This window comes from Zeus faber, assembly GCF_960531495.2.
Source record: "Zeus faber genome assembly, chromosome: 5".
NCBI classification, from domain to species: Eukaryota; Metazoa; Chordata; class Actinopteri; order Zeiformes; family Zeidae; genus Zeus; species Zeus faber.
The window spans coordinates 37735950-37753308 of record NC_137192.1 but is presented as its reverse complement, the minus strand read 5'-3'; the positions used below and the strand labels follow the sequence as shown (position 1 = coordinate 37753308).

The 17359-nt window shown below is 46.1% G+C and overlaps 1 protein-coding gene across 1 annotated transcript in view; it reads right to left on the bottom strand.

Moving 5' to 3' along the window:
- Window positions 1-8974, bottom strand: part of fer1l4 (fer-1 like family member 4) — a gene marked incomplete at its 5' end in the record, with an annotated part of 121319 nt that extends 112345 nt beyond the window's left edge. Inside the window, 4 exons of the mRNA XM_080001224.1 lie at window positions 1381-1480; window positions 1677-1765; window positions 8580-8635; window positions 8896-8974. Of these exons, the coding sequence (XP_079857350.1) occupies window positions 1381-1480; window positions 1677-1765; window positions 8580-8635; window positions 8896-8974 (324 nt within the window). The remainder of the gene's footprint in view (window positions 1-1380; window positions 1481-1676; window positions 1766-8579; window positions 8636-8895) is intronic.
- Window positions 8975-17359: the final 8385 nt, after the last annotated feature.

Genomic DNA, 17359 nt, shown 5'->3' with positions numbered 1-17359 from the left:
CAACATCACTGCCTGGTTTGGGAGCTGTACTGCTCAGGACAGGCGGGCCCTGCAGAGGGTGGTGCGTTCAGCTGAACGTATCACTGGAACTACCCCCCCCTCCTTGCAGGAGTTATACACCAGGAGGTGTAGTAGCAGAGCCCGTAGGATCATGAAGGATCCTCATCACCCCAACAACGGACTGTTCCAGCTGCTGCGGTCAGGCAAGCGCCTCTGCAGTCACACAGCGAGAACAGAGAGACTGAGACGGAGTTTTTTCCCGCAAGCCATTAGAACTGTCAACGCTGACCTCACCAGGGGTCCTCACTGAGCCACACACATAGGCTGCACTACCTTACTGTACTATTATGTAGCATACTGTACCGCATACTGTGTCACTGTTCAGGGTTGTTCGTGATGCCGTATTGCTGCGCCGTACTGCTGTATACTGTACTGTATTATCCCAAACACTACCTCATTATATTCACATGCCACTTTAATTCACATGCCACTTTAATGCACATATCTGTATATACATAATTGCCTATTCCATATACATAAGCATATTCCCTCTATCTATTCCATTTTATTTCAATTTATTTTATTGTATTTTATTTTATTCTATATATTTTTATATTTATTCTATAAGTATTCGACTTACTGTATTACGTTTTAGGAGTCAGTTAGTTGGTCTTTTAGAAAGAAATTTTACCTAGGACATATTGTGTGTTATCACCGGGTGCGTTGCATTACATTTCACTGCATATATGTATGAAAATATGTATATGTATGTGACGAATAAACCTCTTGAATCTTGAATCTTGAATCTTGAGAAGGCGGATGAGTTAAAGTACTTGGGGTCGACCATTCAAGCAGCGGAGAGTGCGGGAGAGATGTGAAGAAGAGAGTACAGGCAGGGTGGAGTGGGTGGAGAAGAGTGTCTGGAGTGATCTGTGATAGATGGGCTCCAGCAAGAGTGAAGGGGAAAGCCTACAGGACAAAAAGGCAGGTGGCTGAACTGGAGATGGAGTTGAGGATGTCGAGATTTTCATTGGGAGGGACAAGGATGGACAGGATTAAGAATGAGGACATTAGAGGGACAGCTCAGGTTGGACAGTTTGGTGGAAAAGTGAGAGAGGCCAGACTGAGATGGTTTGGACACGTGTGTAGGGGAGATGAGAGTTACATTGGGAGAAGGATGCTTAGGATGGAGCTGCCAGGCAAGAGGAAAAGAGGAAGCCAAAGAGAAGCTTTATGGATGTGCTGAGGCAGGACATGCAGGCGGGTGGTGTAAGGGAGGAAGATGCGCAGAACAGAAAGTATTGGAGGCAGATGATCCGCTGTGGCGACCCCTAATGGGAGCAGCCGAAAGAAAAAGAAGAAGATGTGTATCTATCCTACCTCAGTCAGACTGTAGTTGCTGTCAGTCAGTGGTTCCCGGAGCAACAGCCTCCCAGTGGACACAACATGTTGAAGACTGATTATCAGTTCACCCAGTAACCTACACACACACACACACACACACACACACACACACACACACACACACACACTTTACAAGCCTTGGAGACAATAAACTCTAACAATTAACTAATGCACACGTACACTCTAAAGTACACACATAATGTGTATAAAAGAGAGAGAGAATGTGTGTGTGTGTGTGTTTGTCAGTGTGTGTGTGTGTGTGTGTGTGTCACCTGTTAGAAAAGACTTTACTACAGTTGTAAACACTGACGGTCAGAACCTCGTCGCTGATGACGTTTCCATAATGAGGCCAGCGGAAGTGCTACACACACACACACACACGCACACACACACATACACACACACACACACACACACATTATTAACACACAGTGTTATTGAGATTGTAACAGTATAACACCAGTATCGGGTTAGCCTATTAGTATTATTAAGAGAAGGTTGGTACAACATGTATTCAGGAAGTGGACTTGAAAAAGGAAGGCAGTTGTAAGGGTTAAGTATGAGCTAAGTGAAGGGGAACTGGGTCCAAGGTCTTCCAGGTCCTGGTTCTTCTCTGGAGAATCAACGGTTCACCAAGCCTGAGGAAGTCCAGTCTCACATTTCAGATTGAAACCAACAGCTCACCCTGGTGTGAAGCTTCACCCGAGCAAGGACACAGAGAAGAAACCTCAGGAGGAGGAATCCCCCTCTAGGACCTCCAGGCTGCAGTGGAGCTGCTGTTGCCAGATGGAAAATACAGCTACATGGTAATATAGTGAAAGGATGCGGGATACGAGAGGGAACCATTCCAAGGTGCTATTCACACTACTGCCAGGAGGCGCCCCATGGCATGGGGCTGTCCAAACACAATCCTGTCATGATCTCCGCCTTCTTCTACCTTCCCCTCCCTCTCCTTACCTGTCCCATTAGCCTAACTCTATTCACCTGCGCACACAGCTGTTCCAGATCTGCAATCTAACCACTATATATACTTCTCTCACCAGTCACCCATTGCCAGATTGTCTTCGATGCTTTCACCAGACTCTCCAGCGTTCTCCGGACTGATTCCCCGCTACCGACTCTGCCTCGCTCCGACCACGTATCCTGCCTGCCACTCCGCCTGTCTTCTGTCTGCAGTCCTCGTTATCGATCCTGCCTGTCCCGACGATGTATCCTGCCTGCCCCCTGCCTGTCTACCGTCCGCTCTACAAATAAAAGACATTACCAAATATCCCTGCCTGTCTTTGTACTGCAATTGGGTCCTAACCACACCAGTTACAGTACAATCTGGCCAACAATGGACCTAGCACACAACCCTGAGTTGCTGGCACAACCTGGGAAGGGTGGAGTCACAGCACCAACACCAGGAGGCTGTCCTGACCTCAGCGGACGTTCGGCTAGCAGCGGCTAGCCAGGAGCAAGGGCTCGCCACGCTAGCTGCCCAGGTCCAGCAGCTCGCCATAGCCCTCGGTCAGTTCATCCCGTCGCCTGCTTCCCCGGACCCACCTGCACCAGCCCCGGCCCAGCCTGGGTACTCCTTGGAGCCCCGGGTGGGGGTTCCAGAACGCTACGCCGGAGACGCAGACGGCTGTAGTCCGTTCATTACGAACTGTTCCATCCTCTTCGCTCTGCATCCCCACACCTTCGCCTTCGAGGAAGCCAGGGTGGCATTCACCGTAAATCACCTGACGGTCCGTGCTCGGCTGTGGGGAACGGCCGAGTGGGAACGACGCACACCAGCCTGCCCCTCCTTCCCCGCCTTCGCCGCCGAGCTCCGCAAGGTGTTCGAGGTGACATCACGAGATGACATCACAAGGTCCCAATGCTGCTGGTGGTCTCTTGGGTCTCAGTCAAGGGTCCCGCCCCATGGTCGATTACGCGATCGACTTCCGCACCCAGGCTCAACTGAGCGAGTGGAACCCGGCAGCCCAGATTGACGCGTTCCTGATGGGATTAGCAGAGTACGTGAAGGATGAGCTAGTTTCCCACGACCTGCCCACCTCTCTCGATGGCATCATTGAGCTTGCTTCCCGTATCGACCGACGCATCCAGGCCCGCCAGCGAGAGAGGCGTCAGAGGCAAGTGGAGCGCCGCCCAGCAACCCGTCTTCCAGGTTCCTCCGGGCCGCCAGCTCTTCCGGCCCGTCAACCCACGAGTGAGGCCTCTCCCATGCGGGTTGGCCGGGCCAGCCTCACCCCAGAGTAGAAGGAGAGATGCCGGGTGGGGAACCTTTGCCTCTACTGCGGTCTAGCTGGACACTACATTTCCGGGTGTCCGGTAAAAGGGCCGGTTGCCAGTGAGGGAGGAGGTCCTGGTTAGCCACACCTCCAAATCCCTCTCCAACCTACGCCCTCTGTGCCAGGCTCGGCTGCTCCCGCCCAAAGTCAAAGCTATGTCTAAATAACTAACGGGGTGGGGGGGTTGGTCTGTCAGGGCAGAACCTGGCTCCAGGAAGAGATTTGTCCTTCTGGGTGCACGTGGGTTGTAGAAGAAGAAGAATCTTTAATTGTCACACAGCAAACCACAACAACACATGCATTCATGCAAACACACACACTTTGGATGGTAGCTGGTGAAATAGGTCCTCTGCATTTGACCCATTCTGGCTTGTCCTTCCTCTGCTGGGGGGGCTGGGGGGGGGTGGGGGCAGCCAGGAGCAGTGGGCAGCATTCAACTATGTGCCCAGGGACCTGGTTACATATGTCCATGGCTGGTCAGACGATGATGTTGTGCATGTTTTTGGTGTTGTCCTTACTGATGTAACGTGGAGGAAACCCCATGTGAGCACAGGGGGAACATGCAAACTCCACACAGAAAGTCCCCTAATTGGGAGATGGAGCACTGTGCCAACAGCGCCCCAGGCAGGAATCGAACCCAGGACCTTCTTGCCACACCCGTGCCTGTATATGTGTGCGCCTCAGGGTGCAGGGTCTCCTCCTGCTCTCTGGGAATGGTTTATGCTTCTCGGGGCCGGGCGTGGGGGTTGATCCATGGGCATCCAGCTGCTCTGGGTCCAGTGGGTCTTCTGTGGCTGCAGGGCAGGGTGCTAAGAGCTTTTCTGCAGTGTCGGTACAGCTGCAGGACTCAGGGGCAGCTCGGGACCTTGTCCGCTGCTTGGAGGCGCCACAATATAATACAAACCTTACACACCAGAACCAATTGGGACAAGTCCTGTATACTCACACACACCACCAGCACCTGCATTGAACATCCCCCGAACACTCTCCTGGTTCCATCCCTCTCCTTTTAGGTTTGGTTTAATGTTTATGTTTTTCAATGTACATGTTGTTTGTTTCTATGTCTATGTTTTTCCACAAACATATTATTGTTTGTTTCTATGTTGTATTTTTTCCATGTACATGTTGTTGTTTCTATGTTGTTTTTTCCATATACACGTTGTTTGTTTCTATGTTAATGTTTTTCCATGTACAGTTTGTTCGTTTCTATGTCTGTTTTTCAATGAACATGTTATTGTTTGGTTCTATCTTAATGTTTTTGCATGAACATGTTGCTATTTGGTTCTATGTTGATGTTCTTCCATGTACATGTTATTGTTTGTTTTATGTTCATGTTTTTCCATGTACATGTTGTTGTTTTGCTCTATGTTTATGTTTTTCCCTGTCCATGTCTTTGTTTGTTTCTGTTTTGGGTTTTTTTCCATGTACATGTTGTTTGTTTCAATGGTTTTTTTTCCATGAACATGTTGTTTGTTTCTGTTTCTGTTTTTCCATGTACATGTTGTTTGTTTCCATGTTCAAGTTTTTCCATGTACATGTTGTTGTTTGTTTATATGTTGTTTTTTTTCCATGTAGATGTTGTTTATTTCTGTGTTTATGTTTTCCGTGTAAATATTGTTATATGGTTCTATTTTTATGTTTTTTCATCTATATGTTGTTGTTTGGTTCTATGTTTATGTTTTTCAAAGAATATTTAGTTGTTTGTTCCTATGTTTGTTTTTCCATGTACATTTCGTTTTTTGTTTCTATGTTTATGGTTTTCCATGTAAATGTTGTTTTTTGGTTCTATGATTATGTTTTGTCCATGTACAGGTTGTTGTTTTGCTCTATGTTTATGTTTTCCACGTATATGTCTTTGTTTGTTTCTATTTTTTTTTCCATATGCATGTTGTTTGTTTCAATGTTTTTTTATTCATATACATGTTGTTGTTTGTTTCTATGTTTATGTTTTTCCATGTACATGTTGTTTGGTTCTATGTTTATGTTTTTCCATGTACATGTTGTTTGGTTCTATGTTTATGTTTTTCCATGTACATGTTGTTTGTTTCTATGTTTATGTTTTTCCATGTCCATGTTTGTTTGTTTCTTCCCTGTTGTTTTTTGTTACTATGTTTGTTTTCCATGTACATGTTGTTATATGGTTATATGTTTGTTTTTCCATGTACATGTTTGTTACTATGTTTATGATTTTCCATGTACAAGTTGTTGTTTGTTTCTGTGTCTGTTTTTTCCATGTGTGTTGTTTGATTCTATGTTTATGTTTTTCCATATACATGTTGTTGTTTGTTCTAATGTTTGTTTTTGCATGTACATGCTGTTGTTCGTTTCTATGTTTATGTTTTTCCATGTCCATGTTTGTTTGTTTCTTCCCTGTTGTTTTTTGTTACTATGTTTGTTTTCCATGTGTGTTGTTTGTTTCAATGTTTATTTTTTTCCATGTACATGTTGTTTTGTTCCATGTTCATATTTTTCCATGTACATGTTGTTGTTTGGTTCTATGTTTATGGTTTTCCATGTACATGTTGTTGTTTGTTTCTATGTTCATGATTTTCCATGTACATGTTAATGTTTGTTTCTGTTTTTCCATGTGTGTTGTTTGATTCTATGTTCATGGTTTTCCATGTACATGTTGTTTAGTTCTATGTTCATGTTTTTCCATGTACATTTTGTTGTTCTGTTCTATGTTTGTTTTTTCCATGTACATGTTGTTGTTTGGTTCTATGTTTATGTTTTTCCACGTACATGCTGTTTGTTTCTATGTTTCTGTTTTTCCATGTACATTTTTTTGTTCGTTTCTATGTTTATGTTTTTCCATATCCATGTTGTTGTTTGTTTCTGTTTCGGTTTTTCCATCTATGTTGTTTGTTTTATGTTTTTGTTTTTCATCTACATGTTGTTGTTTGGTTCTATGTTTATGTTTTTCCCATATACATATTGTTGTTTATTTCTATGTTTATGTTTTTCCACGTACATGCTGTTTGCTTCTATGTTTCTGTTTTTCCATGTACACGTTGTTGTTTGTTTCTGTTTCTGTTTTTCCATCTTTGTTGTTTGTTTTATGTTTTTGTTTTCCATGTACTTGTTTTTGTTTGTTTCTATGTTCATGTTTTTCCATATACATGTTGTTGTTTGGTTCTATATTTATGTTTATCCATGTACATAGTGTATGTTCCTATGTTTATGTTTTTCCATGTACATGTTGTTTGGTTTATGTTCATGTTTTTCAATGTACATGTTGTTGTTTTGCTCTATGTTTATGTTTTTCCCTGTACACCTCTTTATTTTTTTCTATTTTGTTTTTTTTTCCATGTACATGTTGTTTGTGTCTGTTTATGTTTTTCCATATACATGTTGTTGTTTGGTTCTATGTTTATGTTTTTCCATGTACATGTTGTTTTTCTCTATGTTTATGTTTTTCCATGTACATGTTGTTTTTCTCTATGTTTATGTTTTTCCATGTACATGTTGTTTCCTTCTATGTTTATGATTTTCCATGTACATGTTGATGTTTGTTTCTGTTTCTGTTTTTCCATGTGTGTTGTTTAATTCTATGTTTATGTTTATTCATGTACATGTTTTTTGGTTCTATGTTGATGTTTTTCCATGTACATGTTATTGTTTGTTTTATGTTCATGTTTTTCCATGTACATGTTGTTGTTTTGCTCTATGTTTGTTTTTCCCTGTCCATGTCTTTGTTTGTTTCTGTTTTTTTTTTTTTCCATGTACATGTTGTTTGTTTCAATGTTTTTTTTTCCATGAACATGTTGTTTGTTTCTGTTTCTGTTTTTCCATGTACATGTTGTTTGTTTCCATGTTCAAGTTTTTCCATGTACATGTTGTTGTTTGTTTATATGTTGTTTTTTTTCCATGTAGATGTTGTTTATTTCTGTGTTTATGTTTTCCGTGTAAATATTGTTATATGGTTCTATTTTTATGTTTTTTCATCTATATGTTGTTGTTTGGTTCTATGTTTATGTTTTTCAATGAATATTTAGTTGTTTGTTTCTATGTTTGTTTTTCCATGTACATTTCGTTTTTTGTTTCTATGTTTATGGTTTTCCATGTACATGGTGTTGTTTGTTCCTATGTTTGTTTTTCCATGTACATGTTGTTTGGTTCTATGTTCATGTTTTTCCATGTACATGGTGTTGTTTGTTTCTATGATTATGTTTCTTTAATGTACATGTTATATGGTTCTCTGTCCATGTTTTTACATTTCCATTTTGTTGTTTGGTTTAATGTTTATGTTTTTCCATGTACATGTTGGTTGGCTCTATGTTTATGATTTTACATGTACCTGTTATTGTTTGGCTCTATGTTTATGTTTTCTCATGTACCTGTTGTTGTTTGGTTATATGATTATTTGGCTCACCCGTGGTAATTCTCCCCTCTTGGAGTTGTAATGATGATTAGTTGTTTAAAGACAAGAACATGTTAAGATGGTTCTCCAAGAGGGGGATTGGTGGCAGTTTAAAAAAGTCCAGTCGACAGATTGACGAGATATTGATTAAATAGGATCCATCATAGTTTTGACCCCAATCAAAAGAAAAGTTACATGTTCAACTAAATGACGTAAAAAACACTCGAGAGGGTTCACTTTCTCACACACACACACACACACACACACACACACACACACACACACACACAGGTCCCTCCTTCAGAGTCAACAAGATATTGATTTATCAGTTTGTTCAGTCAGTGAGTCACTGCCTCGAAACCCTTTAGCTACTGCTAACTGCTACATGCTACGTTGCTCACCACAGTACATGTGCTAATACAGTATATTCAACACGACATGTTAAGAATGTTTCATTTTCATCAGTAATACGTCGTAGCACATCAGTCCCACCACAAGGGGCGTGTGTGTGTGTGTGTGTGTGTGTGTGTGTGTGTCACCTCATTAAAGTCAGCAACACTCTCACACTGAAGAACTCTGCTTTTATGGGTGAAACCTGGAGGAAGGACAGACAGACACAGACACACAGACAGACACACAGACACACAGACAGACACACCGACACACAGAGAGACAGACACTAGTCATTCTGTATGTACTGTGTATCTACACTCCTTCAGTAGATTTCATAAGATTTCAACTCCTTTTCTACAATACAAAAGGAGAAAGAATTAGATCTTGTTTGTGTGTGTGTGTGTGTGTGTGTGTGTGTGTGTGTGTGTGTGTGTGTGTGTGTGTGTGTGTGTGTGTGTGTACCTCTGAAGCTGAGCTGCACTCTGCGCTCACCGCGTCCCGGCAGCTTGGAGATCTTCCTCAGGTTCACACTGATTGACATCTGTCTGTCTGTCCTGAACCTCAATGTCCTGAACTTGTCTGTCCTTAGCCTGTCTGTCTGTCATAAACCTCTCTCCTTCTCCGTCTCCTTCTTCTTCTCCTTCTGTTTTCACCGTCTCTTCACATCAAACTGGGAGTTGTTCAGTTGCACCAAACTACAGGGTGTGTGTGTGTGTACACAGAGACCTGTCAAGTGACTGTGTGTTTACAGTGTGTGTGTATGTGTGTGTGTGTGTGTGTGTGTGTGTGTGTGTGTGTGTGTGTGTGTGTGTGTGTGTGTGTGTGTGTGTGTGTGTGTGTGTGTGTAAGAGTTCCACCAGTGAGTGTACATGACTTATCCCCATTGGTACTGGTGTAGAAGGTCGGTATTATGTTGCGGCCCCGAAGCCCCCCCGAACTCCGCAGCCGTAGGGTGTGGCTGAAAGAAAGCCCGGAGTACCCGGCCCTGCAGCCACAGAAGACTCCCGGGCCCCCAGAGAAGCCAGAGGGCTGTGGAGAAACCTCCACTCCCAGCCCCAAGGAGCATGACCCAGTCCCAGGGAGCACGAGGAGACCCCACACCCTAGGAGCGCACACATACAACCAACCCCCAGGTGCAGGCACAAGACGCAGCCGCCAGCACAGAACCGAAAGGTGCAAGAGCCCGGGGGGACGCAGGTCCATGTCAGGGCGGGTGGCCATCCCAATCATCGAGTACCAAGGAATTCCAGTGCTTCAACTCAATGTCGAGGGCCTTACCACCGCCAAATTGGAGGTCATACGCCATCTGGCCAAAACTAACGTAGCAGCTGTCCTTCTTCAGGAGACCCACTGCACAGAAGAAGACAAGCTCAGGCTGCCCGGGTTCCATCTCGCTGGGTCCATCTACAGTAGACAGCATGCCCTGGCAACCTTTGTGAGGGATGACCTCAACTGGACAGATGGTGGCCAGTCCCCACCTGGCTCCAGTGTTGAGTGGCTGGTCACTAAAATCCAGGACACATCAGTGGTCAACGTGTATAAGCCCCCACCATCAACGCTGACCGTGTTGGTCCTCCCGCTGGTCCCAGCACCCGTCATCTACACAGGGGACTTCAACTGCCAGCATACTGACTGGGGATACAGCCATACATCTGCAGATGAAAGACGTTGTGTGAATGGGCCTCCGGCGCCAATGCTCTGCTCCTATATGATGCAAAGCAGCACCCAAGCTTCTACTCTTTCCGTTGTCGCCACCCGGCACTTCCTGGGGGAACGTCGGGAGCCGTTCCTGGACGAGGGGGTCCTGTCAGGGTTCGCCCGGGTCCTTCCAGCATCGGCCACTAGATGCCGCCAGTACTGCCTCATCAATGTTGCTTTGTTTCACCTGTTTCTGTTTCCGATTACCCAGCCTCATTATAGCTCATCATAGCTTTCACCTGTGTCTCTTTTGTCTTTCCTATTTATACCCTGTATTTTGTGTCCTTCCTGGCTCAGTCTTGAGTTTGTCTAGCCTCCTGACAATGCTCTCGTTTTCAAGCCCACGAAATTCTTATTTGTTTTTTGTCCGTTTTTGGTACTTGTTTCAAGTAAACCTTTATTTTTGCCACCTCGCCTCTGCCTCGTTCTCTGCACCTGGGTTCACTCGGCATAACCTCGTAACACCCTGAAACAACAGCAACAACAAAAGAAGCAGCAACAAAGACAACAAAAACAACAATAAAAGCAACTCCAATGACAGTATAAACAACAGCAACAGCAGCAGCAACAGAAAACGACAACAGCAGCAACAACAGCAGCGGCAACCACAGAAACAACAGCAGCAGAAGAAGAAAGAAAGAAGAAACAGTCTTTATTTATCACACAACACACCACACTATAACACATGCTTGCACACACACACACATGCACATGCTTTTGATGGTGGCCAGTAAAATGGATTCTCTGCTTTTGAACCATCCTGGCTTGTCCTTCCTCCGGGGGCACAGCCAGGAGCAGTGGGCAGCATACATAGACGCGCCCGGGGGACCAGGTGATAAGTGTCCATCGCTGGTCACACCATGATGGTGCATGTTTTTGGGGGGGGTCCTTACTGACGTGAGGTGGAGGAAACCCCATGTGAGCACGGGGAGAACATGCAAACTCCACACAGAAAGGCTCCTGTTTGGGAGATAACCCGCCGGAGCACGGTGCCAACAGTGCCCCAGGCGGGAATCGAACCCAGGACCTTCTTGCTGTGAGGCAGCAGTGCAATGCACTGCACCACCGTGCCACCTCAGCAACATCAACACCAGCAGCAACAACAGCAAAACAACAGTAAAAACAACAGCAACGCACACGCAAAGACGTCACCGGAACCAGAAGTGTTAGCTCTCACCGGAACCAGAAAAGTCACTCAGGTTAGAGATGTTTGAGATGGTTAAGTTGAGCTATAAGGTGAGTGATGGTTAAGTTTAGGTATAAGTCTGGGGATGGTTATGTTTATGTTTAATGTTTAGGTATAAGGTTAGCAGCAGCAATGACAACACCAGTTAAGATATAAGGTTAGCAACACCAAAAACAACACCAGCAGCAACGATAGCAGCAACAAAAACAGCAGCAACCGCAGCAGCAACAGCAGCAGCAACAGCAACAGCAGCAAAAACAGAAACAACAACTGGAACAGCAGCAGCAGCAGCAGCAGCACAGAAACAACAGAAACACCAAAAGAAAGAGCAGCAGCAGTTACAGTAGAAACAAAAGAAACAGCGCACAAGCACCGGAACCAGAAATCTCCTCATCTGTATTGAGTCAACAGTGTGTACCATCTCATCTCAACAAGGTAACGCACAGCAAAGATGTCACCGGAACCGGAAGTGGTAGCCCTCACCAGAAACGGAAATTTCAACAGTGTGCACCATCTCATCTTAATCCAGTCCCTTAATTATAGGTCAAGTTTTCATTCAGACCTTGGGAGGGAGATCCTTTTGACTTTCTCTCTCCGAAAACATACCCTTCTTATGATCCTCTCACTGTAATCTCACAACAGAAACAACAACAGCAACAGACTAGCAGCAGCAGCAGCACAAAGCAACAACAGCAGCAGCAACATAACTCCAGCAGCAGTAACAACAAAAACAACAGCAAAAACAACAACAGCAACACACACGCAAAGACGTCACCAGAACCGGAAGTGGTAGCTCTCACCGGAACCGGAAAAGTCATTCAGGTTAGAGATGTTAGAGATGGTTAAGTTGAGGTATAAGGTTAGAGATGATTAAGTTTACGTATACGTTTCGAGATGGTTATGTTTAGGTATAATGTTCAAGATGGTTAAGATAAGGGATAAGGTAAGTGATGGTTAAGTTTAGGTATAAGGATAGCAGTGTATATATGTATATAGTGTGTATAGTGTGAATACTGAATATAGTGTGTATAGTGCGTATAGTGTGTATAGTGTATATAGTGTGTATAGTGTATATAGTGTGTAAAGTGTGTATAGTGTATATAGTGTGTATATAGTGTATATAGTGTGTATAGTTTAAATAGTGTGTATAGTGTATATAGTATGTATAGTTTATATAGTGTGTATCATGTGTAGTGTATATAGTGTGTATAGTTGAACTTTAATACACCTTACGGTGATACTTGGACACACATCTTCAGCGATAGACCTGGGTTCTCAGGGTGTTTCGGGTCTTTAATCATCGGACACCCTCCACCAGGCGACCCAACCAGGGGCGATCAACCCCCCGGCTTGTGTACAAGTAGCGCGCACCACGGATCCCCCCTACGGATCCACAGCCACCGTGAGGCCTTTTCTGCGGCCTCAAGAATGTTCTTAGTGGCTCTCCTCAAATGCAGTCCTCTAATACCATGGAGTTTGAACACTCTCTGGAGTGAATGACCTGCGAAACCTCTGCACCCGATCTCGACAGGCTCACAGCGGGCTTTCTAGCCGTTGCTCCGGCACTCACTGGTGAGCTCAGCATACTTAGCCCTCTTGCGCTCGTTGGCCTCATCAATCCGGTCCTCCCATGGGACAGTCAGTTCTAGCAGGACCACTTGCTTGGTGGACTCCGATGTAAACACCATATCTGGGCGGAGTGAAGTGGTAGCTATGTTAGCTGGGAACTTGAGTTGCCTTCCCAGGTCAACTTGGAGCTGCCAGTCACAAGCGGTAGCGAGGAGCCCTCCTGAAGCGTTGGGCTGATGGTTTGCCTTCTGCCCCGCTCTTACGAATGTGATTGACTGCTTCTGGGCAACCTGGGTCTTGCTGTTCTGTATCGCTGTGCAGATGGAATCCGCCAAGGATTTTAAAACTTGGTCTTGGCGCCAGCTATACCTCCCCTCTCCTAACGCCTTTGGGCAGCAGCTCAGAATGTGCTCCATGGTGCCCCTCCTCTGGCACAACTTGCACTCAGGAGTGTCTGCCAGGCCCCAGGTGTGAAGGTTGGCCTGACTCAGGAGAACGTCGTAGACTGACTGGATGAGAAACTTTGTACTTTGTGCGCAGAGGTTCAGCTCTCCAGAGTTAGTTTGGCAGTTAGTCACCTGCCCAGGTGAGTTTGCGAGGATCCGCATGCTCCCACCTAGTCCACGCCCCTTGCTTGGACATATCAACCATCTTGCACTTGCGTTCTTCCTCCACCTCTGCATGGATCTCGTCTTGGACCAGTTGGCGCTTCTCCTTTCCACAGGCACGGTCATAGCGTGGCTTTGGAAAGCTACCAAGGCCTGCCCTCCCTATTACCACGGTTCCGACCAAGGTTTTGTGCCTCAGCCTTGCCTCCGCTCTGCTGATGGCTTCTTGTGCCTGCCACTTCCTCCCGGTCTTGACGAGAATTCCTGTCGAGGCCACCTTTGCATCTGCCGAATCCCTGTACATCATCACCTCTCTGGAACGGGTGACTTTGAACTCCTCTGTTAGTCCACTGAAAGGGAGGTGCAGCTTGGTGGAATGGCCATACAGGGCAATGCTGCGCTGAAGTCGTTGTAATAGTCCATGACGAGGTTGCGGATCTTCACAGGAACGTGGTGTCTTGTCAGTGCTGTTTCGACAAGCTTGTGTGGAATAGATCCGTACGCGTTGGTTAAGTCGAGCCGGAGGGTTGCTAAGTCTCCTTTGCCTTCCCTTGCCTCCCGGATCAGCTGCGTCACCACTCCTGTATGCTCCAGGCACCCAGGCACTCCCTCAGTCCACTCCCTGGACAGAGGTATCTATGTAGGCGTTCTTCAAGAGGAACTCTGTTAGTCGTTGAGACAGGATCTTAAAGAAAATCTTGCTCTCAACGCTGAGCAGTGAGATTATATGAAACTGCTCGATGTTGCTTGAGTTCTCTTCCTTTGGGATCCAGACGCCTTCGGCGTGCCTCCACTGGGCGGCGACTATCCCTCTCCCCTAAATCACCTGTCAGATCTTCCATAGACGTTTAAGAAGCCGTGGGCACTACTTGTAGACCTTGTAGGGTACACCGCTGGGGCCGGGAACCGAACTAGATCTTGCAGATTTGACAGCTTCTCTTACCTCTGACAGGGTTGGCTCAGCACTGTTGAATTGGGACACTGGTTCTGCAGGTGTCACCAGTGCCTTGCAAGGGCCAAGTTCTTGGTCTCTTGAAGTGTCACTGAAGGTGGTGTTGAGATGATGGTTGATCTCTTCTACAGGGCAAACAAGGCGGCCGCTGCGCTTCTGGCCCAGTAGCCTCTTGGTGAAGGCGAAGGGGTTGCCAATGAAGGCACTTCACTTCCGTGCCCTTTCTTTGCCTGTCCTTCGGTGCCACTCGGCCCTCCTCAACGTGATGAGTTTCTTCCTTATTATGTTAGTGAGTTCCGACAGGGCCTGTCTCTCCTCTTCCTTGGCTTCCTTGAACTGGCGTCTCAAGGATTTCAGTTCTTGTCTCAGCTGGCTTGTCTTGACTTCCCGCCGGTTGAGCTTTGCTGGGTTGCTTGCTCCTCGCTTTTCTTCCACTCCAAAATGCTCAGCTCCTATACTCATGATGAGGGAGCACATAGTTTGGAGCTTCTGGTCAGCATTGCCCTTCGAGATGGCTTCCAGGGTCTTGTCTACGTCCTCATCCAGCTTGGTCCACTCCTTGCTGTTGGCGACAGGCCACTTAACCCGACGATGTTCCGATTTCCTGCTTGGTGGGTGGACATGTGTTGCTTGGAGGTTCCGGGTACTGTGGGGGGAGGAGCCGGATCCGGAGTCCCCGGATCCGGCTCCTCCTCCGTCTGACCAGGTTCTACAGTCGGCGCAACAAGGACTGTTGCGTCAGCTGTCGTTCCTGAGCGTCGCTTCACCTGTTCCTTCCTGAGACAGGCCATCTTAGTCTGGTGGATCTTCAGACCTGTCAGGTTTTTGCAGACCTTGCCACATATACAGACTGCGCTCGTAATCCGTTGTCCATTTGCTTGGGTCGTTACCAGTAAATCCGTCCGATTGGGATGCTCATCCTCCCCCCCTCTCGGGCATCCCTGGGGGTATTTTCCTGTAGGGTTCTTTGTAGCAATTTTGGGTGCTCCCTCACGGGGGCTGTAGGTCGGGGGGCTAACCCTTCCTACCCCGGTTACCGTCTCTCCGAGCTGTCCGCTGTCTCTCCATCCGTCACCACTCTTTCATGGCTGTCATCCAGACTTTCCTGGAGGTCACTGGCTGAGCCAGGTGTGGTAGAACTTTAATACACCTTACGGTGATACTTGGACACACATCTTCAGCGATAGATAGTTTATATAGTGTGTATCGTGTATAGATCTATATAGTGTGTATAGTTTATATAGTGTGTATAGTGTGTATATAGTGTGTATAGTGTGTATAGTGTATAAAGTGTGTATAGTGTGGATAGTGTATATAGTGTATATTGTGTTTATAGTGTGTATAGTGTGTATCGTGAATATAGTCTATAATGTGTGTCTAGTGTGTATAGTGTGAATAGTGTGTAGAGTGTTTATTGTGTATATAGGGTTTTCAGTGTGTATCGTGTATATAGTATGTATTGTGTGTATATAGTGTATATAGTGTGTATAGTGCGTATAGTGTGTATACTGCCCCCTGCAGGACACACTGCGACATGGCTTCGGCAATGTGGAGCGGCTATGGCTGAGGAGGGTGAAGAGGCTGGCACTGAGGAGGGTGGAGGCTGTGGCTGAGGGGCTGGAGGAGAGTGGAGAGGCTGTGGCTGGGGAGGATGGAGAGGCTGGTGCTGAGGAGGGTGGAGGCTGTGACTGAGGAGGGTGGAGAGGCTGCGGCTTAGGAGGTCGGAGGCTGTGGCTGAGGAGGATGGAGTACCTATTGCTGAGGCAGTTGAAGAGGCTGTGGCTGAGGAGGGTGAAGAGGCTGGGACTGAGGAGGGTGGAGGCTGTGGCTGAGGAGCGTGGAGGCTGTGGCTGAGGAGGAATAAGCGCCTATGGCTGAATTTATTTAATTTATTTATATATATATATATATATATATATATATATAATTTGCCATGATGAAGGCAATGAGCACAACCCTGCAGTGACGTCATGTGATTGCAGTAATCTTCGCAGCCCAAGGTGAACGTGTCACCCCATCAGTTGTATTTATGAAATAGATTGTAAAGCCTGTTTTTCTTTTACTGTGCAATAAACCTTTCTCTTTTTAGTTTTATTTTACTGTTTACATACTTTCAGACAGTTGGGCCATAGTAACCCTCTGTCAGATTCTGTTTTAAGCTTTTTTTTTTTCATTTTTGTTCTCTGCTTGGTGGGGGGGTTAGGCTTCGGCCAGGTTACTACCTGGCCTCAGTTTGGTGTTGGGGGTATGATGGGATGGTTTGAGCCATCCCATCATACCTGCCTTACCTGACCTGGATTTAGGTGATTGGGTCAGGGTAGCTGCATACCAGTTGCTTGTTGGCTGGTGTAACAAGCAGCAGGTTAAAACCTCCATCCCCACACTCAGCCAGTCAGGATAGAAGCCCTGTCATGTCATGTTCCATCTGCTCCTGGCTTGTTCCAGCTAGCCTCCTCTCTACAATAAACTGCTCCGGGCTTGTTCCAGCTAGCCTCCTCTCTACAATAAACTGCTCCTGGCTTGTTCCAGCTAGCCTCCTTTCTACAATAAACTGCTCCTGCCTTGTTCCACCGAGCATCCTCTCTACAATAAACTGCTCCTGGCTTGTTCCACCTAGCCTCCTCTCTGCAGCGTACAGAATAAATAACATTTTCAATGTAATCGCTAAAAAAATAAGTTAAATCAAGTCCATCAAAGCAGCCGCCGACAGTACACCACACACCGGAAAAAAAGAGGTCAGGACAGCAGGGCTGAGGCCGTTTTATCCTCCCCAAAAAGTACAGGCGTTGGTGGGCCTTAATTATGATGCCGCATGTGTTGGTGGCCCACGTGAGGTGGTTGGAGATGTGCAGACCCAGGTATTTACAGGCGGACACCACCTCCACAGCTACTCCTGAGATGAAAGTGGGGGAG